This window comes from Orcinus orca, chromosome 6 (genome assembly GCF_937001465.1).
Source record: "Orcinus orca chromosome 6, mOrcOrc1.1, whole genome shotgun sequence".
Classification (NCBI taxonomy): domain Eukaryota; kingdom Metazoa; phylum Chordata; class Mammalia; order Artiodactyla; family Delphinidae; genus Orcinus; species Orcinus orca.
In genome coordinates, this window is record NC_064564.1 from 64932847 (window position 1) to 64957252 (window position 24406).

Below are 24406 nucleotides of genomic sequence, written 5' to 3' on the forward strand. Positions count from 1 at the left end.
GGGATGTTATGAGAAAAAATGCTGATGGTAACAGACCTTCAAAGAGGGCTCGGAAAGTCAGGTAAAAATATAGCAGGAAAAAAGCCACCATGTATGGTCCTTGAATAAGGGAGTTATTAAAAATTCTGAGTTATTCAGGATGGATTACTGAGGAGAGGAAGATATCATGTGTGGTGACTTCAAGAATGAAGGAAATAGTCTGCCTTTTTATTAAGGAAAATTTCAATCAAACCCCAAAGTAGAGAACCTAGTATAATGATTTTCACTGAACCCTATCACCCAGCTTTAAGTTTCAGGAGCACTGTTTTAAAATGAATCTCAGACATCAAGTCATTTTCACTTGTAAAGAGGAAAAAGCATTTTGATTAAAACAAAACAAAACAAAAACTTACTTATATTCTAGACATGAAGGGTAGGAAAAGAAAGCTGAATCAAAGATGATTTCAGGGAACTGAATCTTGGCGAGATGCTAGAGAAGTTGCAGTTGTCACTGATACAAGTTAGGAGGAGAAAATAGTTTAGGGAAGGGAAACTGAAGAGTTTCCTTCTATTGCCCATTTTAAATTAGAAAGAATCTTAAGACTTTCAAGTAAAAACGTTGTGAGAGATGACTTAACTGGAGATGAATACCAGAATCATAACCATAAAGGCAAACCTGGTAAGCTGAAGGAAACAGATGAGTTTTCTGAGGCAAAGTATATGGGAGGCAAAAGAGCAGAGGGCCACTGTCTAAGCTTTTGAAGGCAAGAAGAGAAATCAAGCATGATGTCACAGACCAGAGAAGGAAAGAGTTTTAAGAAGGAAAGGATGATTATTCAGAAGACATGGATTATGTCCCAGCTTTGACTCTTGCTGGCTGGATGAATTTAAGCTGCCGATATCATTTAGGGTTTGGTAAAGAAAACAACGTCACCCTATGTATTCTACTTGCAAAAAATATTCAGATACATGAAATGCTCTTTTGCACTGCTCTAAGACACAAGGGATTGTGTATAAAGAAATGGCAAAAGGGTACAGAATACTCACAGGCTTTGTTATTCTTTTTTGCTTTAGATCATATCCAGGTAGGTAGTAAGCATGATATGAACTGCTGTTAATTTACAAAGTAGGAATTTAAAAAATAACCCTACAAAATCTCCAAGCAACTGTCACAAAACTCAAGAATTTTATTTGGAAAGAAATCTTCATTTCCCCACTTAGCACATAATGACATGAAAACTAAAAATTGAACATCTGTCCTAACACATGAGAAAAAGCAAATAACTTGGAGATAAGAGAAGGAAAAATGGAATTTAAAAGCTATGTGGGAATTATAAGCGCTAGAGAGTAGAGGAAAATGAATATGCAATGCCAAGAATCAAACAATATGACTGCTTGGGGACTGGCATAGGGACAAACTCCTCAAACACTTCAAAAGACCTAAAAAGCATTTACTGAAGTTCACTAAAATCTGATTAATGTTCATAATGACCACTTTTAAGTTTTAAGATGGTAAATTCACCACTACATTTTATACTACTTCATTTTTTAAAAAAGCAAAATTCTTTTTTTTCCTTCAGCTCTACATGCAGTCAACATTTTCTACTGATAATATTACAATACGTAAGAACCGGTGACCACGACAGCCCTCTCAGGCAACTTTAATGAACTTTTCAGAAACTGACTGTAACATACAAGCAGGGACTACATGTATCCTCAAAATCCTATATTTGAAGGAACCCAACATACCATCTCTTACCCTGAAAAATCCCTGGTAGATAATTTTCATTGGAAGCTTCAGAGACAAGGTGCTCACCTCTCTCCTGAGTGAAGGCCACCTTACTGTTCAACAGTTCTTACTGCTAGTTTTTTGTTGTTAAATCAAGACTTGCTTTGCTTTAAATCTTGGTCTTCCCTCTGTGCAAGATGTAATCAGTCTATTTCCTATTGTATTTCAACTTACTCCTTAATGTGCTCTTTACCAAGTTAAGTATCTCCTCTTTGTAAAGGGCCCTCTTAAAATGGGGCACCCAGTATTACTGATGCCACTGATTGCCTAATAGTAGTATCTAGGATATACAAGGAGTCCTTTTTTTTCTAATATGACAACTTCAAACATGATCAAAAGTATGTAAAATGTACAACAAACAGCGCCCCCTTATTCCCATCATCCAGATTCACAACTATCAAGGTTTGCTCCACCTATCCCTCTTTTCTTTTTACTTATTTTGCCAAAGCATTTTAAAAGATACCATGCCATTTTACCCCTATACATTTAATAGGCATCTCTAAAATATATGGATATTTGCTTATATAATCACAATGCCAATATCACATCTAAATGTAATAAAACTTACAACTATTCCTTAGTTCACATTTAAATACTGCAAATTGTTTCAACAGTGTCTTTTTATATATAGCCTATTTGAATCAAGATACAAATGAACTTACGCATGCATTTTGTTGTTATAGCTCGAAAGTCTTATTTAGAAGAATCTTTTCTTTTTTCCCCCACATTATTGACCTGCAGCTTTCCTATAAAATATTATTAAACTAAACCTCTTTCCCTGTATTTTCTGTGAATAGAAGATGACTCTAGAAGCTTGATTCAGATCAGGCTCAATGTTTTTGCTAGTAATTCTTCTCGTGAACTTCAGGTTGCTTCACCCCAGGAAGCATGCCACATCTGGTTCTCCCACTTTTAGTGATGCTAAAATTGATTAATAAGGCTTGGGCATGACAACTTGATACCTTCATTGTAAACTTCCCATCAACCTTTCATTGGTTTCATCCAACGATCACTGCCTGAATCACTCATTTCTTCACGGGCTGCAAAATCGTGATTCTTAAATTCTTACATTCCTTCCATATCTTTTAGCTAGAGTTCTTCTGTAAAAGATAACTTCCCCTTATCAACTAGGACTATCTTGTTACATGAAATAGAGTTTGCAGAGAAAAATGGGACCTGTATTTTACAGGCACTCAGTGGAAGTGCCTTAATAGGAAGTAAAAGACAGACTGGGCAGACAGGGATGACAAATAAATCCACACAGAACTTTCCTTTGAAAATGGGTTCCACATTGACATGAAGTTTGGAAACCAGTGGTATAATGGAAGGCGGCTTGGAATAGAAAGTTATAATACCTGGGTCCTGGTGACACTGCTACCTACACAGCTACTTTAACCAGAAGCTATGGGATTATCCCTTCTCTTTGTTCATAATTAACTAATCATGGAGTCCTCTATATGTCATATTCCTTCCACTTCTTTCCATCTTCTTTTCCCTACCCAAGTTTGGGCCACAGACACCATTCACCTAGATCATTACAATGGCCTTTCAGCTGCTCTCCCTACATCCAGTTGTGTCCCACTCTGTTTCATTTTCCTCCTTTGTAATGTTTTCTCTAACATTATAAAGCTTAGATCTAATAACATCCAGCTTAAAACACTTTAGACTTTAAGACAATCTCCAAAGTCCGTATTATCAATAAGACTCTCATCCTCTCATACTCTATGTTCCAGTCACTCTGAAATTTCTTCCAATTCCCTGAAGGTGTCATGTTCTCTCTTATCTATGGGCCTTTGAATACCGTTCCCTCTGCCTGAAATTCCCCTTCTTTACTTAGATAACTGCCACTTGTTCTTCAGGTTTCAATTTAAATGATCTAGAAATCTTCTGTGATTGCTTAGACTACTCCAGGTTTTTGTTATACACAGTAAGCCATATTACTTTTTGGTATACACATCACAATTGTAATTAATTATGTATGTAATTATTTCTTTATAGTATGAGCAGAAACCATGTTTGTTTAGTTTGCCACTGTAACCCAGCAGCTTCATGCAAGGCAAATTCTAGACATTTAGTATGTATTTGCTGAACAATTAATAGTTCCTAAAATCAAATTAAAACACAAAAAACTGAAATGAAAACTCTAAAGAGCTCTGATAATAGAATGGTACCTGCTGTGGCATTTTCAAGGTGATTCCATTCTCTGTACTCACTGATGTCAGAGTGACAGATACTACCAGGAAAGGGTGGGGAATGTAGCGTGACATGGAGACTTCCTGAAGAACTTGAATACCAGCAGTATTTGGACTGCAAAAAAGAGAAAGAAACCCATACACCTCAACAACAATGCTAATGAGGTTTTTTCCTTTTCCACTACTAATAGTATGAGATTTTATGTTTATGGGCCCAAATGCCTTCTACCTATCATTTTCTCCTCCCCAAGTATCCTTTAAACAGCAGACCAACAAGGTTGTGGCACCCAAGAACACATCTGGAAATGAGGGAGGGAAAAAAAGGGAGTAAGATGTAGAAAGGAAGAAATAAACTGGGAAGAAGCTATAGGAATAGCTTAGTCAGTTGAGAAATAGTTGGTTGAGAAAGACATGCGTTCCGAGGCTAGTAGATTTGTTAATTTTTATTTTTATATTACTCCTCAATTATAAGCTACTTCAGCAAATATGCACTTCATAGCTGTTTAAAAAAAGAAACAAAAACCATTTGAGAACAAAATAAAACTCAAGAAGAATGGTCTAAATGCCGCAAGCCAGCCAGATGCCAAGAATATAGGCAACACGCAGCTCCAACAGGTCTGACAGTTTTTCCTTTCCCAGACTACAGCCATCTAGCTCAGTTAAAATATTAATGAGTCTTCTAAGGTCATGCTTCCTAAGGCCTTAAAGCTGTAAACTCCTACAAATTTCCCCAAGTTTCTAGAACACCAGGATAGTTAGTAACCACTTGCTTTCAAGATTGTGAAAAAAAAATTAGTATTTAAAGCTTTACCCCATCCCGAACTAGATTTTTCTCAAATGAGTCCAGTAAGATTAGCTGAAGAACTTGGTACAGGCTCTTTAATTATTTTGGTAGCTAAAAAATAACTACTATATGAATATCACTAATTAAAATTCCTTGCTTTTTTAACTCCTAAAACAAAGGAAACTAAATATAAAATTAGAATAACTGTTTTGAGAAATAAAAACTACAGAGGAAACATGATAAATAGGAGCAAAAAGTGACCTGTCATACGTTATATACTTACCCATCAGATTTCCTTTCAATACTGTAAAGGCATATTGAACAGTCTGCTCTAAATACTATTACCATGTCCCGGAAGACACTAAGCAGTAATGTTTCTGCTTGTGTTTTGGTGACATGAGCAAAAGCATTGTCCAGATTTGACGTTCTCAAGTATACTCTGAGCTATAGAAAACAAAAATAAAGAAAACTGTAAAAACAAGATACCTACCATGGATGACTAAATACCTTAGACATGCTGTTTTATTATCTACTGACTTTTTTCAAGTAAGAGGAGTTAAAGACTAATCTGAGCATTAATAAAAAATGGATGTTTATATTTTGACAGGGTAGGCTCATTCTACAAATAACTAAAAGATGAAGTGATCAAAACTGTGATGTACTATTATGAGATACTCCTTTTAGACCTGCGCATTTAGACCTGATACAGGGAGATCAGTAGTTTCTCAAAAAATAAATATAGAAATAAGTAAGTTAATAAATCTCTAAGGACAGCTATCTTTATAAACTTCTCAACTTTTAACTATTTTTTATTATTTACAAACTTTATAGGGAATGTCTAATGGTTAAAATCCTTAGAAAAAGTTATCACAGAAATCCTGATTATCCCTTTAAATTTTTAAGTAACCTGAAATGAAAATCCCATTTGTTAAAAATGCCAAATTCTTGATTAAAAAGTAAAACGTTTTGCTCATTTTCAATAGGTTATTTTTATATAAAAACCAAACTGTGCTTAATATCTTTAAAATGTAAAAATCTTGTTATTTCTGAGAAAACAAAAACATACCTCCTCTTGATGATCACTTATGTTATAGCATGCAAGGACAATAAAATCATTCCACCAGGCTAAGCCACCTGTCACAATCATATTTTGCTCCTTAAAAGAAAATATAAAAAACATATTTACATTTATTCCTGCCAGTAACAGACTTGTAAAATATTCCTAATCAGACAATGAAAGCTCTAATTATTTCTGCTCTACTCTCTTCCCGCCCCCCTCAACAATAAATATTACTCTAGGGCCTTTATTAATAATGATTCACATCCTACTTTGAAAGAAAGAATATTTCTGTAAGACATAAAATACATCATTCAAAATAACTGGGTACCATGTAGCATCATTATTCCACATTCAACAGACCTTGGTTTAAATTCTGGGTTTATCATTTATCAGCTGCTTGACTCTGAATCCTAGTTTCTCTTTTATAAAATGGTGAGTAACAATAGTGCTCTCATTGGGTTGTTATGAAGAACAATGAGATAACATATGTGGAAGTGCCTGGTACATGGTAGGCACCTATTAAATGTTAACTTCCTTCTTTTCCTCCTATTTGATTCTTGCAAAATCCAACTGCATATGTTTGTATGCTACCCAAATATTTATGTCATACACAGACAAGCAGGAAATGATCTCAAATTTTGTGGAGATTTATTCCGATCATATCTGATGAACTCTACCTGGAATGTAAGAGTAAATCCTCAAGTTACAGGATTATAGTGTCTGATCTTAAAAAGAATTAAAAACAAACCAACTATCTCAATACAAAATCTTTTATCAAATATCAAGTACTTTATCAGAACTGACCCTTAGTATAATCCAGTATCACTTTTTAATATTTGATTTTACTTTTTAATAAGTAAACAGTGGTTTACTTTATACTTATTTCATATTGTAGTTCTCTCATACTTTGAGAAATAGGTTTTTAATTTCAAAAAGACTAACCTGGGTAATGTTTCCAAAAAGCTTCCATTTTTTGGTGAGTAAAGAGTAATGTGCAAAACCAAACTTGCCAACCACAGCAATATTCTGTCCAAGCTTATCAATAGCTGAAAACTGATTAAAAAAAAAAATTAAGAGCTCTTCCTTGAGTTTTTTAATTAGGCGTAAAGAGCTGAGGATTATGTCAGGCAAGCAGACTATTAATAAACATTTGCTAAGAGAATTAAATGTACAATGCTAAATTCAAAAATCTTAACATTTATACATGTTACATTTGACCAAATTATAGAGTTACACTAACAATGTACAAGGAAGCAAGTACTGAAATTTTACTTTTATCAGTGCACCCACTGAAAGGCTCAATTCCCAGAATACCTCTTGCAGCAAATGCTATCCAATGAAAGTTAACACCAACAAAGTAACAAATAACTCACCCGTATAGGCCAATTGCTCTCTAGATAGGTGCTGGAAATCTATAGAAAATAACACATCAGTTTGGTAAGACTTCTGAAATATATTTTAAAGTAAAGCACGTAAAAGCATTAACATCATGAGATTAATTTTCTTGTAATGTTTAACGTGCTCCCAAATAGGGCTTCCCTGGTGGCGCAGTGGTTAAGAATCTGCCTGCCGATGCAGGGGACACGGGTTTGAGCCCTGGTCTGGGAAGATACCACATGCCGCGGAACAACTAAGCCTGTGCGCCACAACTACTGAACCTGTGCTCTAGAGCCTGCGAGCCACAACTACTGAGCCCACGTGCTGCAATTACTGAAGACCGCGCGCCTAGAGCCCGTGCTCCACAACAAGAGAAGTCACCGCAATGAGAAGCCTGCGTACCGCAACGAAGAGTAGCCCCCACTCACTGCAACTAGAGAAAGCCCGCACGCAGCAACGAAGACCCAACACAGCCAAAAATAAAATAAATTGTTTTTTAAAAAGTGCTCCCAAATAATGAGTATTACACTAGCAGCCAATATTTCACAACTCCTGTCTTAACCATTTCATTATATGTTTCTAGACATCAGGCTTTCCTCTTTTTTCTCTACACTGTTTTTATTTGATTTAAATTAAATATTGAACACTCAATAAATACAGAATGACAAAAGATATTTAGAGAAGCATCTACTAAGGCAGCCAAGAATTGTGTAGATGGAACAGTTTGGGTCCGCTGATATGAACCATCCCAAAAAACCCTTATCTAATAAAATCAGAGCCTCAGCAAGAGTTTTGTTTATGTTTTTTTAGTAGAAATCTCTTTTATTATTTTTACATTTTCTAATAAAAAAGCAATGCATGCTTATAAAATTTAAACAGTATAAAAGTACACAAAATACAAAGTGAAATTCTTGTTATATCATTGCTATCTCTAAACAAACAGCCATATATATATAAAAGTGTGTATAAGCTACTGCTTTTTACTGGGGCGTTCAACTTATTCACCTACAAGTACTTTTAATATATTACAGATATTAACTCTTTATCTGCAACATAAGCAATAAATATATCTTTCCATGTCGTCTGTCTTACATCTTTGTACACAGTGTCTTTGTGTCACTCTGAGAATTTTAAACTTAAAAAATCCTCTGTGAGGTATCAATGTAGCTTAAGTCTAGCTTTACTGAGACTGTGATCTATTAGCCTGCTGAGTAAATAGTTTTCATGAGCACATGGTGAATGCAATGTGAAAATTAACAGAACAACAGAATAAAGGAAAAATCTTCTGTTCCTGGAATAAGAGAACCTTCAATTTAATTTAGTTTCCGTTTACTCAAAGAAAAATGATTACATATTTAAAAAGAGAAAGTCAAATTAAAAAGCCAAGTAAATGCAATCAAATCCAATAAGATTCTTTGTGTAATGTGAAGACAAAGCAAAAATCAAGTGAAAACATCTGTATTAACCTTGATAAAATTTATTTATAAAACTATTTTTGTTAGACTTCACTTATTATCCAGTAAGTCAACCTAAAATCTAAGTAAATTAACAGCTTTTAGTACATTAGGAAGTTCTTAACCCCAGTGCTGGTTTGTGGAAGCCTACCTTACAGAATTAAAAATAACTGTGTCAGGATAGATACGCTTGAAGAATGCTTAACTTGTATCTTAACAGATATGCTGTACTATTCAGGCCAACCAGTAAAATTTACTATGATGGGTGGAATTAGTTCAGAATAATGATAATCTGAGGTAATGATCAGGTGGCGAAGTAAAATTTGAAAGTAGTTTTGTAGGACACTGTAAGTGAAATTTTTTTGGATGAAGAAAATAAAAATAGTCACTTGAAGAAGGATGTTCCTGGAGCACAACTGAGCAAGCCATCCATGACACTAAACACCCCGCCCCCGACTTTCCCCAAACCTTAGTGTTTCATAAGTATTTGTGAGATGTGTGGGCAGGTAAAGTGGGAAGTGAGATCTCACTGCCAAAGTGGACTCCAACATGAAGAGTTTCTAATCATGGGAACCAAGGTTAACTTATCATACGATCACATTCTGATGACTATCTCTAGGAGAAAACAAATTCTTTTACCCTCCAAAAGTATATGAGATGCCACAAATGGTTCACTTTCAAAACTTAAAATGAAGCTTTATTTCTCATATGGTTTTGTGTCTTGAAGATGCTATGAAATAAGAACAAAAACTTGGTTTTGCCCCAGGAGATGTATATGTTACCTGAACTTTGAGTTCCACTCCTAATACTGAGAACAGGAAATGGCAGAAGTAAGAAAAGAGGTGGCTAATGAATAATGAAGAAACTCAGGTTAGGAATGCATAGTCAGGGCACAAAAGTCATGTCATACCACTGGGAAACTCAGTGCTAAGGTACAGAATCTCTACTCTGAACATCTTAGGATTTTTCAGTCTCTTGGAGAACCTAAATCTACCTTTTTTCCCTTGAAGTCATTCTGCTAAAACCATGTCTCCTACCTAGCCTACTTTCTTCTGTAACTGGTGAGACTGTGAGGGCCATCACCCTAGGAGATATGATCTGTGCCAAATACCCAGAACATTTGATACATGTTGTAGGAATGAGAGCAAATCATTTATAAATGAAATAGCCTTTACAATCCTCTTTGTTGACCTCTCTAACATAGTGCCTGATACATTACCCTGCTTCCGACAAGTATGTATTTGTGTTATTTTTGTTAAAGGAGAAAACATGGTTAACACAGAATCTTCTGACCAGGAAACTAACGAGTGTAAGGTAGAAGGCTTAAACAAACAAAAAAAATCCAGTAGTCTAGATGAGGAACAGACAGAGCAGAATTAGTTGGAGCTCATGTGATGAACTCTAAGCTGTACAAGAAGCATACAAAGTATAAACCACACAAACAAAGCCATTGTGACGGAGGATGCGGGCACTTATCCTAGACAAGAGCATATGTTGAAGGGGGAATTAAACAGGCACCCACATTTCTTCAGGGAATACTTACTAATGGCTAAAATGTCTGGAAGTTAAAAGCATTAACATTATATGGACACTGTAAACCACACTACCAAACGAACACCACCACAATGCTGCACTGACTCTTGTGGCTGGAGTGCCAGCAAACAAAGCATAGGGCAACTCCAAGTAAAAAGAATGTCAAATAGGCACATTCTCAGTTTTAGATCAAGGTCAGCAGTATATTATATGCTTCAACATTTAGTACCTAGGTTTTAAAACCGGTTTGATTATTACTTTAATTTATATCATGGTAAGGATAGAGTCTGCCACTATTCTGCTGTGTGACCTTGGGCAAGTCACCTAACTTCCCTGAGCCTCAATTTCCTCATGTATAAAACCTAGTTGGACTACATGATTGCTAAGGCCCTTCCAGCTCTAAAAATTCTATGAGTCCATTATAACTTAATTTGGGGGGAGTACAACTCTAGCATTATTTTTATTAGTTTTAAGGAAACTGAAAAAATTACGTAAAGCTAGACTTAAACAAGTTTATCTTTCTAAATATTTTAGATACCTAAAGAACAGGATGACAGAAGAATCTTGCTAGTATCTACTTTGCCTGAAGTTGTAAAATCAGTGTTATATGCTTCTAATATGGGATACTTTATAGATGGCTATGAATCACAGAATCACTGAATTTTTGAGCTGGAAGGAAATTCAATTTTTGTTATTGCCTGATGGATTTTTGAGTTCCAGACCTACCTTCTTTGATCCTCTGCTCTACTTGGCTCTCTGGCAACACAGACCTGGCTAGGCAGAACTGGCATTGATGCTAGGTCAGTGTAGAATGAATAGTTCAAAGTATGGGGAAATGAAAATAGCAGAGAAATGGCTATAGGAGAGAAGGGAGCAGTGGAAAATTTTAGTCAAGGAAGTAGCGGATGCAGTTTTATTTAATAACTGTTACTAATTATAAAATGGTATGCACATTGTTTTGATTTTATGAATTTCTTAATGTAAGTTAAATACATTTTCTTTTAGTGTATACCACATGTCAATGTAGGAGATATTCCTCCTTCAATTTTTCACACAATGACCATTCTTATGTCTCTCATTATCTCCTCTCAAAGTCAACCGAAAATAACATGGGAGCTGAAGTAAGCTAGTAAGGTAAAAGTACAGAATGTAGAAGTAAGACAAAGAATTGTGGAAATAGAAAATGACTAAAAGAAACTAATCCAAGAGTAGGCTCTGATGTACCTAAGACACTCTGGCATGAAAAGTGGGAAGAAAACACTCAGGACTTTGAAATGTGTGTGAAAGTTTCTTTCAAGAAACTTCAATTTACTGATTTACCCAAATTAATTTTATTTGGTATCGAAACTCAGAATTAATTTCTATATTAAATGTCAATGTATCAGAATTACTAAAAGAAACTGCTAATTTAATAATAATCTGGTACAAGATTGAGTAATAATAAAATTATTAACACTAAGGTTCTAGACTAATCAGAAGTCTGCAGTTTGGGTCCAAAGTCAGGCAATTAACCTCAATGTGTCCCCATTAGGACTACAAGGTCAGCTGCACAAGGTACTAATCAATATTGTCACTTTTCATTAAATTACTACACTTTAGCCTATGCAAATCCAGAGCTAAATTTATACCAAAAATAGGCTGGAAGTAAAATAAACAGTCTTGCACAATAAGAGGACAAAGCATAAACTTCTAGTTTTTTTTAACTATTCACTTACTAATGGACTTAAAGCAGGTGGGCATACAATCTACATCAGGTGGAAAGAAAGGAGAAGACAAGAGGACAAGAGCACAGAACAGCAGAAGAGAGACATGACAGTCAAAAAGTTTACAAAGTTTCTCAGTTTTCTAAAGCAACAAATGAAATACTTAAATATGTGCTTCAGGGTGCTATCTTACCAAGGACTAAGTCCACAGTCAACAGCATCTGAAGACTTACCTGCACTACATGCCAATGCCGATGACCAAGTAAAGTGCTTAAACTCTGAGACTCTAAACTGCCATCTGCAAACGGGCTCTTTTCCTGACTGGGCTTATGATCAGAGTGTGCCGAAGTACTCCTGGGATTCTGGGTTTGTGAGGCCTCTCCACAGTTCAAGTACAAACGATCTTCCCCCTGAAGCAACACTTGCTCTTGGTTACTCTAGATGAGGGAAAAAGGAAGCAGAGGGGAGGGAAGCAAATAAAAACAAGTTAGTATAAGGTAGGGGAAAGTAAGTAATACATTAATTTACTTTTATTGTTGGAAATGTACCACACATCTCAATGCTGATTTTCCTCACAGAGGACGAGACTACCTAATAATCTCACACACTGTTATATTTAACAGACAACATTTTAATGATTACTTCCCAGTGTAAATAAAATCTTTGTTAAAGTCTGTTTTATCATACAGATTCCAAAACATGCCCAGGGCAGTGCTATGAGAGATTTTCCACCTGAAAACTGAATAAGACTATTCAATGTCTACAGTTTACAAACTAGTTTCATATAAGATACCTCATGAATGGTAGTAAGAAAACATGTCTGGTCAAACTGTTTGTGTGTATACGCTCATCCGTGTGCCCACATGGTAAGAAGAGGGAGTGGATTACGAACAGGGATAACTGGATACAGGAGGATCTTTTAAATCATGGGGAGGAGGAAGAGTAGCCTACATCTGTGGTCCTGGTTCAGAACAATTCAATAATTGCTTGGTGACAGCCTGGTTAGTACCAAGGAGTGTACCAGGTTCTGAGGATGTTTAGACAAAAATATAGTTTCAACTCTGTGATTATGCCCTGGTTTTTAATTAAAGGCGAGTGTTTTCAAATGTGGGCAGATTATTCACTCACTCTTTAAATTAGATCAGCACTCCAGCCACTCACCTTCCCATTGTAGTCCAAATGTTGTCTTGATATAAAACTCGGAGTGCTTTTAAATTATTTATTTGGGATGTGCGAGCAGAGGAGAAATCCTCTACTCTTGTTTTTCTTATTATTCAGCTATAGTAATGAGGTCTGAGATCCAGGGTATTTTCATTCTTCCTCAATGTGTTATAAATTTTAATTAGAAATTGGTTGCACCAAATATTTAAAAACCCATTGGTGGTAGATACTAAGATATGCACCCCTATCATATAACATATCACTGTTACTATATATCAACAATATATCATATTAATATCTTATTTCAGACTGATAAAACATGAGTTTATGTTATAATTTGGGGCAGTGTTTCCCAAAGCAGGATTCTAGGCTTATTTTCTTCTAGGCATTCCTTAAAAATTCATAGTTAAATAAGCTTGGGAAACAATGCTTTTTATATACCAACTCCTGGACTTTCATGATGCACATCAGCATATTAAAGACTCGAGTCCTATGTTAAAGAAATCTCTACAGCTTTGTTTAACTCCTTTATTTCACACTTAAAAGACAACAGAAATTCTTCTTGTCCTATGTAATTGCTCTTGATATTTCTCACAAGTAGTGCCTGGTGGAACATACTTTGAGAAATGCTATTCAGACAAAGACTAAATTTTATTCAGGTTACTCAAATGAATCTGTAAACACTGCTTTTCCTCAAATTGCTTGTGATCCTATTAAAAAAAGAAAAAAAAAGCATGGGACTCCCCCGGCGGTCCAGTGGTTAAGACTCCACACTCCCACTGCAGGGGGCGCAGGTTCAATTCCTAGTTGGGGAACTAAGATCCTGCATGCCACAAGGCCAAAAAAAAGCAAAACCTGCTCAGAAATAAAATTGTCATAAGGAAGAGTCATATTCAAATATGAAAGCCACTAAAAAAAACTAACGGAGTTTTAATTAAATAAACTTACCATACAAGGGTTTACAGTGAGTGCACTCTTGAGAAACTGAAACAGTAGAATGCTAGGCTGTTTAACTATGCTCTTGGAGTCAGACTCATTTTCAGTATTTTGAGAACCAAATCCACTGATTACCCATAGGTGATAGCCTTCGGCACCCCAGCTCTTGGAGAGAGGAGGGGGAAAGAAGAAGGGGGTCAGGGAAAGAAAATCAAAGCAATAAAAAGTTTGTTATTCTTTCCCGGTTTGAAATATTCAAATTCTGAAATAACCAACAACAGCATTATTAATGACTTCTGAAGGCTGGAGAAACCATGACAAACAACACAGACAAGAATTATACCTACATCTACTACATCTTAGATCTCCAGTAGAAACCATCACTGCTCTCCACTTAGAAGAGTGAAAACACTACACACCAATCTTAGCTCCAAAACCTAAGAAATGCCTACTGCTCTCTGTAACTTCGCCATTAATTTAACTGCCTCTCAAATACAAAGAAATTCCTTACAGAGAGAAGACCCATGTTACATAGCTGAAGCTTTACAAAGAAGCACCCAAACAGATGCAGTTTTGTACAGAACAAAGAACACTGGATTGGAGGCTATGAGACTAGGGTTTTGCACTCCAGCTTGGCTACCATTTTGTTGTACAACCTTGGCCAAGCTGTTTGGTTTCTTGGGGTATAAGTTTCTTCCTCTGTAAAATGAGAGGGTTCAAATAAATTCTCCAGGCCCAGTTCATTTTAATATTCTATTAACGAGATTCCATGAGAGTTAAAAAAAAAAAAATTTTTTTTAACATTAGTAATTCCCAATCTGCAAGGCCAAGAAAATACTAATGCGGGGAGAAGAGGTCCATGAATTGTTCCAAAATTTCAGAAGTTGAATAGAACTTTTGCTTTCCCATGAAAAGTTTTGGTTGCATAAGTTAACTAAAATGCTTAGATTCTTAGTTGTGATTAAAATATTAACTTAGTGAGGCAAGTAACACTGGTTGCTGCATGGCATTCATAAGCACTGATTGGCAGTCAGAGAAATGGTGTTTGAAAACTTATTTTAAAATATGGAGGTGAGGAGAGCCATCAAATGGGATCCTTGGTGGTGAAAGGTTGGGAACCCCTACTGAAGGCAACCATGGTGGTCTTAATTCTTCGAGAAACCCATGATCAGAAAATGCCTTCCTCTGTGGAGCAGCAGAGAAAGGTAGTGATAAGCCTCACAGCCACTAATTCCTCAAAGATGGTACACAGAGGGCTATAGAAAGAAAATGTTTGTATGTAAAGACAGGGGTTACACCTCACTGCTTTCTACAGAAACTCTTGAAAATTGATAGTAAAAATATTGTTACAACAGGGACTACAATTCTTTTGACATACATCTATGGAAAAAATTTTAAATATGCTCAAATAACGTACAAGCACATGTCTTCCAGGAAAAAGACACAATGAGCATTTCACATTATGTTAAAAGAAAGGAGGCCATGGGAAGTGGGTGCTATTGAGTCACATAAGAAATGTAGGTATGCTTTGGAAAAACAAAGGCCTGATTTGAACAGTTACTATGTTCACAGAGATGACAGGGCTTGCTGGACACATCTAAACAAAACCAAAATCAAATACTGAAAACTGGGCAGCCTCCTGATTTTTAAAGATAATACTTTTATCAAAGCAAGAACTGTATAAGAGTCTGCTGAGACTAGAATAGCTTTGTAATTTTATCAGATCAACATGAGAGAAGAAGAAGAAAAAACCAAGTTTTTCACATTGTATCAATATTTTATAGAAAGAACTTACCATAGAGTTGATCTTAAGGGGATCTTTTTTGGTACCATCAGACCTATAACTGAAACACAATAGAAACTTAATTAAGAAGAGTCTTCTAATTGCATGTAATATTTAGCTTTAATTTTAAAAAACTGATTTTGTTCCTTAGAATGAGAAATACACAATACTGTATGAAATATGAGACTCCTGGTTAATACACCTAGGTATATCACTGAGATACAGTCTTCCGGTTACTAAATAACTTCTTAACAGGGTCATGCAGTTTGGGAAGGTGTGTTCATTATATCAGGACTGAAGTTCAGGGTAGTATATGAAGTGGACAGAGATATTAACCCAGTTCTATCAACCCACTGAGTTAACCTACATTAACCCAATGAGATAATGTAATTTTTCATTTCCTACTAGTTATTTATGTATATAGCTTACCACTCTTATTAGATAATAAGCTACTTGAAGGCAGATTCATGTCTGATTTAGCTTTGAATCTAACATGTTATCATATACACAATAGGGGTTCAATAAATAAATGCACTTTCACTGAATGGTCAGTTTTAAGAGGATGGAAAGAGGATGGATGTATGAGGAAACAATACATTCTGAATACATTAATTCTGAACCTTACAAATTGTTTTGGGTTCAGAGTCAAGGCAAAATGGTAGCTGTATAACAAAGTTTCTGTGTATGTGTATTGTCTTGGAGAAAACGGAGTTATTTCATCTAAAATTTCTTTATTGACTCACGCAAAATCTCCTCCAAGTGTACAAATCAGCTGAGCTCCAAATACACTCCATAAAGAAAGGCCTCCATATTCCCAGGTCACTATTACAACACTATTGTCAGGAGACCATCTGACCAATTTAACAGCTCCTGTTTTGTTCCAAATGTCTGTTAAGAAATTGTGAGAAGAGTTAAAAATAAATGATTGCTTCATAAATACTTAGTATTTTTTACAGCCTATACCTTCAAGTTGAAACAAGCAGAAAGGCATGCCTGCTTCAAATAATGAGATGAATTCTGTTCGTTTAGGGCTATTTAAAATCAGTATGGTCATTAGCCTTGACCCGATCTAAACAGAACAAAGTCAGTATCCAAGTGATTTATATGAACCAAAAACCGTTTCTGGCCACTATTAGCTTAAATAACTATAACTGTGTAGTCTTAAAAAGGCTTTGGATTTGGGCAAATCAGTTTCTGTAAGATGGGAATAATATTTCCCTTGAATGATTCAACACTGAATGTCAAACTACTCTGCAAAGTATGAGGGTGTTTTAAAATGTAAAATAATATTTTACCATGATCTCCATGTTCCATCAGCAATATCAAAGAGATCCAAGTTAAAATAAATCGAAGCTTAATCTTACATTAGGATTAAGTAGGTAAACTCCAGCCTCAGTACCATAGGCGCTTATATCTTCTTTTAACTAATAATAGTTCTTCATATATAATTAGTAAAGGAGAAAATTTCATTGTGTAGTAAAATCCAAGTTTCTTTACTGCAGAGTTAAATGAAACATAGCAGCATTTCCCATCAGCAATTCAAAAGATCTATAGCTTTCACCTCTTTAAAATTAAAATTCTTTACATCTGCAGTATTAATAAATTTTTGTTATAAGTACCTTTGCCACAAAGGGCTTGTATACAGATTTTAGCCTACAGAAGACAGCCTTTGTTAATAGAGTAAGTAAAACTTTTTTCCTCTGCCTATGTTTGAATCCTCACATTAGCATTTCCCACCATAATTCAGATATATGAATAACTGTATTATTTATGTATATAAAAAATAGTATGGAAACACAAAAGACCCCGAATAGCCAAAGCAATCTTGAGAAAGAAAAACAGATCTGGAGGAATCAGGTTCTCTGACTTCAAACTATATTACAAGGCTAGAGTAATCAAGACAGTATGGTACTGGCACAAAAACAGAAATATAGATCAATGGTACAGGATAGAAAGCCCAGAGATAAACCCATGCACATACTGTCACCTAATTTATGACAAAGGCAGCAAGAACATACAATGGAGAAAAGACAGCCTCTTCAATAAGTGGTGCCAGGGAAACTGGACAGCTACATACAAAAGAATGGAATTAGAACACTACCTTAACACCATACACAAAAATAAACTCAAAATGGATTAAAGACCTAAATGTAAGACCAGACACTATAAAACTCTTAGAGGAAAACACAGGAAAAATACTCTTTGACATAAACCACAACAAGATCTTTTTTGACCCACCTCCTAGGGTAATGAAAATAAAAACAAAAATAAATAAATGGGACCTAATGAAACTTCAAAGCTTTTGCACACCAAAGGAAACCATAAACCAGATGAAAAGACAACCCTCAGAATGGGAGAAAATATTTGCAAACCAAGCAACTGACAAAGGATTAATCTCCAAAATATATAAGCAGCTCATGCAGATCAATATCAAAAAAACAAACAACCCAATCCAAAAAAGGGCAGAAGCTCTAAATAGACATTTCTCCGAAGAAGATATACAGATGGCCAACAAACACATGAAAGGATGCTCAACATCACTAATCGTTAGAGAAATGCAAATCAAAACCACAATGAGGTATCACCTCACACCTGTCAGAATGGCCAACATCAAAATATCTACAAACAAATGCTGGAGAGGGTGTGGAGAAAAGGGAACCCTTTCGCACTGTTGGTGGGATGTAAATTGATACAGCCACTATGGAGAACACTATGGAGGTTCCTTAAAAAATTAAAAACAGAACTACTATATGACCCAGCAATCCCACTATTGGGCATATACCCTGAGAAAATCATAATTCAAAAGGACACATGCACCCCAATGTTCACTGCAGTACTATTTACAATAGCCAGGATATGGAAACAACCTAAATGTCTAATGACAGATGAATGGATAAAGAAGATGTGGTAGATACATACAATGGCATATTACTCAGCCATAAAAAGGAACGAAATTGGATCATTTGTAGAGATGTGGATGGACCTAGAGTCTGTCATACAGAGTGAAGTAAACCAGAGAGAGAAAAACAAATATCGTATATTAATGCATATATGTGGAATCTAGAAAAATGGTACAGATGAACCTATTTGCAGGGCAGGAATAGAGACAGAGACGTAGAGAACGGACATGTGGACACAGCAGGGGATAGGGAGGGTGGGACAAATTGGGAGATTAGGTTTGACATAAATACACTACCATGTGTAAAACAGATAGCTAGTGGGAACCTGCTGTATAGCACAGGGAGCTCAGCTCAGTGCTCTGTGACAACCAAGATGGGTGGGATGGGGGTGGTGAGAGAGAGGACCAAGGTGGGGGGGGTGTATGTATACATATAGCTGATTCATTTCATTGTACAGGAGAAACTAACACAACATTGTAAAGCAATTCTACTCCAATAAAAAAAAATTCTTATCAAAATAGAAAAAAAAAATGCCCAATAAAGCCATATCAAATGACGAAACTAAAACAAAACAAATAACCAAATAAATAAATGGTAACATGCATAAGAAACCTCGTATCTTATTAGTATACTTTACACATTTAAGAGCGAAATTTAAAACCAAACCAAGAAGAAACATACAAACTCAAATCAAAGCTTACAGAATGGTTATAAACAGTATTCCTATTAATCCCAAGTAAACATACATATACATATGTACATAATATGCATATCTATTTTCCAAGTATTATACACATTAAAATCTAGTTGTAGAGATATACAATAAAATGTTAATGACAGTTAACCTAATCTTCAAGTGGCAGGAATATGGAAAATTTATCTAGCTGGTAACCTACCATAAACATAGATTGTGATAACCTGCATAATGAGAAAAATGTAAAACGTAATCCACAGACTTTCTGTTACAGAGCTGAACTCTGAAGAAAGAAAGGAGAAAACTGAAAGTGAGTTTGGTTAGTGTTTGAATTAAGGCAGCCCAGGGGCGGAGGTGTGAAGAGTGGGGAGTGGTGAGGTGAAAAAGGTTAGAAATATAGGGACAGAAGGTTGGAATGGGACCTAGCAATGACTAGGGAGTTGGGGTCTCACATCCTATACAAAGACAAGAAAGGGGTTTCAGGCTGGCGTGAGTCTGGGAATCAGAATGGAAGCCGCTGTTATCACATAAGGACTCCTGCAGTGCTGCCACCTGTAAAAATCAGCCAGTGGAGCCAGAAAAATACACAGAAGCTTGTCTGTGTTCAAGATGCAGGACAGCACAAGTCTCCCGACATTTTAAGCAGTTTTTATAGTCTAAAGTTATGTAACTCAAGAAGGCAGCACTCTCCCATAAGAAAAACTGCAAGAGTGAGAGTTAGCAGATAACCAAAGGGAGAATTGGCATTCCAAGAACATGAGAAAAGGAAACAATCTAAAAAATTCAATACAGTGCTGTCAATCAATCAATAGAAGCAATGAGGAGAACTTCCTGAAATGATGATAAATGTTCTATATTTGCTTGGTCTAACAGACAGTCACTAGCTACATGTGGCTATTCAACATTTAGGTGTGACTATGAAACTGAGAAAAGTTTTAATTTTCTTTAATGTCAGTTAGTTTCATTTAAACAGCCACATGTGGCTGGTAACTACTGTAATGCACATCACAACATTAGTATGGATAGAAAATTAAACAGATAAAAGGGTTAGAAAACACAATCAAAATACACAACACCCTATTCTTGTCAGTTGCAGCAAAAAGTGTCCTTAGAAAAAAATATATGCAAGCCTTTAAAGGCTATGCAGTAAGAATGATAAAAACTTAAGGAGCAAATTTCTGTTTCTGGCAGTATAGCGAAATGACACCTTGAATGACTCTCCACACTGAAACAACTAAAATGTTAAACAGAATACTTAAACACATCAAAATATCCAAAAATACTGGGAGGTAAGTGAGTGTACCAAGTGCCCTTGCCCTGAATTTTTCTGCCAAACCCTAGAGACCTGACTTTTACATCTGACGACTCACAGCATGTGAGGAACAGGAGATAAAGCTCAGAGCTTGGCCAAGGCAGGGAATCTAATAGAAGATACCCACGTAAAGCTGGGACTACAAAGATTCCATGAACAAGGGAGAATGAGAAATAAACTCTACCACATGGAAGGTGAAAAAATAGCAAGGAACACTTCCCTGTTTTTGTCCATGGTATTGAATGGAAAATAAAGAAGTTCCCCTGAGAATCTGCAACCAGAAACCAGTCCTCAGTCTGATCTGTAATTTGTGTAACTTGTATGATTCAAAAAAATCTCAAACAGAGAATATAATGCAAAGGGTTCCAGACTGATGTAGTTTTCCCAGGTGATTGGAAGAAACAAACAGAAATCTTCTCTGGAAGAACTCAAATTCAATCTAGCTTTTTTGCTTTCCTGATCAAAAAGCATATAGATGCTTTCTTTCCTCCTTTCCTCTTAACTCAAATGCAGCAGTAATGCTTGGAGCTCAGAAGCTACCCTGTGATCATGACAGAAAGGCCAAATGAATGCCAACAGCAGCTTACCTTTGGATTTCTTGCTATTACAGAAAATAAATCCTATTTGTTTAAGCAATAGTAAGTTGGGTTTTCTGTTAGTTTCATTCAAAAACATTTCCAATGATACAGACTTTAGACTTACATCTGTGGACAGGATTCAATCAACAGTCACTAAGGGGGTTCAGAAAGAGATTTTCTGGTTTGTTTACTGCTGTGTAACCGGCATTTAGAACAGTGTCTGGCCTACAGTATGTACTCAATAATTACTCATTGAATGAACAAATGGAATTGGAAGGCATAAAATAAGAGGCGATGAAATCAGGCAAGAGTCTAAAGCAAAACCCAGACAAGGAATATAGGGGCTAAAACTAAGTGAGGATAGAGAAAACTAAATGAAGAGATATCCCAGGAGCCTCTAGTGACACAGAAATCCTTGGGTCAGAGAGAACATTGTTACATATTTTAACAATATTTGGCCTTTGGCCTCCATCATTTAATTTAAAACCTCACTACACATATTACCTTTAATTAAGAAGAAAAAAAAAAAAAAAGAAGAGGACTCACCAGGATATTGTTTTGCTGTTAACTCTAGTTTATGAGATAGTAGCATGGCTCCAGTGGTGTTATCTATTGTATAAACCTGTACAGAACCACTGTAAAAATCAAAAAGACTTTTAGTGTAAAGAGACAAATACAAATATAAAAAAACATGACTATGGGAAATATTATGTTCTGCTGATAGGAGTGTAAACTAGAATAAAACCATTTTGTAAATAATTTGCAGTCATCTCTTAAATTTAAACAAATGCATATTCTGTAATCTAGCAATTTCACCTACAGATATACCCCAGAAATATCCTTGTCTTTGAGACATGTATAATGTTCATTATAGTACTGGGAATAAGTGTAAAGAAATGGAAATAATCTGCATGTCCAGCAATAAGACAAAGGAAAGAGAAACTGTGGTATATTTATATAGTAGTATACCATATAGCACTGAAAATGAATTTTTGTCATGTGCATTAAAATGGACAGCATATCTATCTACCCACCCATCTATCTATATATCTACATAAATAGTATAATTCTGTTTCTATACTGTGAAAAACATTCAAAACATAGTTAAATACATTTGTGGTAAAAATACAACAAGGACCTAATGTACACAGATTCCAGATTAGTAACTGCCCTGGTGGAGAAAGGGGAATATTAAAGAAGAGAGACAAACGGGGGTTACATCAGTGCAGTACTGGAAACTTTCAGAAATCTTCATTTTGTTATTTTTTACCTTATATTATCTTTTGTATGTATACACATGATACATACTCTTATGTATATGGTAAGTATCATTATTCCATTAAAAAATCTTTACAAGGGTCAAACTTACAAAGGGCCAGAAACCAAAACAAAGAATCTGTATATTACATCTAAGCTATATTTCAAAATTGAATTATAATAATCACAAAAAATATCATTTCTGCTTACAGAGTCATTCTCAGATCGAAAATTTAACATAAATGTTGTTTTAAAAATAATTTAAATCCAAGGCTGCTTTTGCACACATCAGGATGATACTAGCTTATGACTGCCAGAATGTTCTGACCCTTATCTGTACTCCTTCAAGGTATGAGAAGTTAGATGATCTCCTCACAGCAGCTTTGATCAGTTTCCAGTTTCCAGTTTCCAGCCCCACTCTTCTCAAGGATCAGGATGGGGACTAAATAAAATACCTGCAATAATAGGCCACTTGAAGTTATCCCACAGCTCACTGATGCTCTGTTTCTAAATTCTTTTTTTCTCTCTGTGTTTCATTTTGCATCATTTCTCTTGCTGTGTTCTTCAAGCTTATTAATCTTTTCTTCTGTAATGTTTGATTTGGGTCTTTTGTCTTCCATGTTTCAGTTCAATACTCAAAAGAAACCCTCTACAGCTCTCTGGAGTTCTCTCTTTGTGCCACTCTCTCCTCTGATGTCTGGCCTGTGAGCCCCAGCTGCTTTGGTCTCCCAGACTCTCATTTCCTTTCCATACACTCAACCCAGGGAATCTGCCAGGCCCTGTCTCTCTATCCTTGTGCTGGAGATTCTCTCAAAGTAATTGAAGCTGGGGCAGTTGAAGAGTTTTCTTATTTAGTTTCTCATCTTTCAGGGATCACTATCCTTTGTTGCCTGATGTCCTATGTCTTGAATTCAAAACACTTGTTTCATATTTTTGTCCATTTTCTTGGCTATTTTAGGTGGGAGAGAAAAATCTGATCTGTTACTCTAACTTAGAAGCCAAATGCCTGGAACAGATATCTATCCAGACTACCTGCCCAATTAGATACCTTGCTGAAAGACAGCACTAAGTGGCTAGCAGGTATTTACTTATTTTTGCTTTGCATCTAACAACTGTCAAGTGCTAACTCTGGGTTGCTGAACTCTAACAAGTCAGTGAGGAGTCCAGATATTTCTAATATAAGAAGTAGGTGCTATGTCAATAGTTACAAAAGACTGACAATTAACGTTTTAAGTATTTATAATGCCTATATTACTTAAATTATTTTTCTTTCCATTTCTCATAAGCCCACCATAAAAGAAAAATATATTTCATTAAAAAGACACTACTTACTAATCTCAAAGCAAAAAACATCTCTCTATAATAGAGATATATATGGCTATTACCACCGTAAGTAATCAAATTTAGCATCATCAATACTGAGACCACTCAATGTTATTGCTGCATGATGCCATAGGAAGTACAAAACACCTATGACAAAAATGTTTAACCAGAATCTAATCAAACCTTTAAATATAAGGGGAAGAATTAGGCTGTAAACGGTCATCCTAAAAGAAAGCTGGTTTCTTATAGAACTCTAATGAGGTGTTCAAGTCAATTAATCCTGGTAAGTGCTGGCAGATCAGGGCTAGAAGCCACTAGGTCAGTTATGTCACATAGCTATAATCACAAAACTTTCACCCCAACCCACGATCATGCCATAAGAAGGGCTGATCCTCTCCCAACTCATGAAAACTGAGGTAACTAAAAGGCTGAAGGCCAAGATTCCACCTTCATTATCCTGGAAGAAGGGCTAGAATCCTGGCTTCTAAAATCTGGCCTTGCTAGACCCCTGGGTGCTAGTCCTAAATGTAGGTGATGTAGAACTGCACACCTACCACTGTTCCCGTCTCTGTCAGTTTCCTCTAAATGCTG

The 24406-nt window shown here is 35.8% G+C and overlaps 1 protein-coding gene across 6 annotated transcripts in view; it reads right to left on the reverse strand.

Annotated features, from left to right (window-relative positions):
- The window catches only part of RIC1 (RIC1 homolog, RAB6A GEF complex partner 1), a 136573-nt gene that overhangs the window by 17509 nt on the left and 94658 nt on the right, over window positions 1–24406 (reverse strand). For all 6 annotated transcript variants that reach the window (XM_004279111.3, XM_033404406.2, XM_033404407.2 and 3 more), the window contains 10 exons: window positions 21782–21870; window positions 16495–16639; window positions 15764–15812; window positions 13981–14133; window positions 12105–12308; window positions 7178–7216; window positions 6747–6857; window positions 5811–5900; window positions 5028–5188; window positions 3940–4075 (listed from right to left, as the gene is read on the reverse strand). In XM_004279111.3, the coding sequence (XP_004279159.1) occupies window positions 3940–4075; window positions 5028–5188; window positions 5811–5900; window positions 6747–6857; window positions 7178–7216; window positions 12105–12308; window positions 13981–14133; window positions 15764–15812; window positions 16495–16639; window positions 21782–21870 (1177 nt within the window). The remainder of the gene's footprint in view (window positions 1–3939; window positions 4076–5027; window positions 5189–5810; window positions 5901–6746; window positions 6858–7177; window positions 7217–12104; window positions 12309–13980; window positions 14134–15763; window positions 15813–16494; window positions 16640–21781; window positions 21871–24406) is intronic.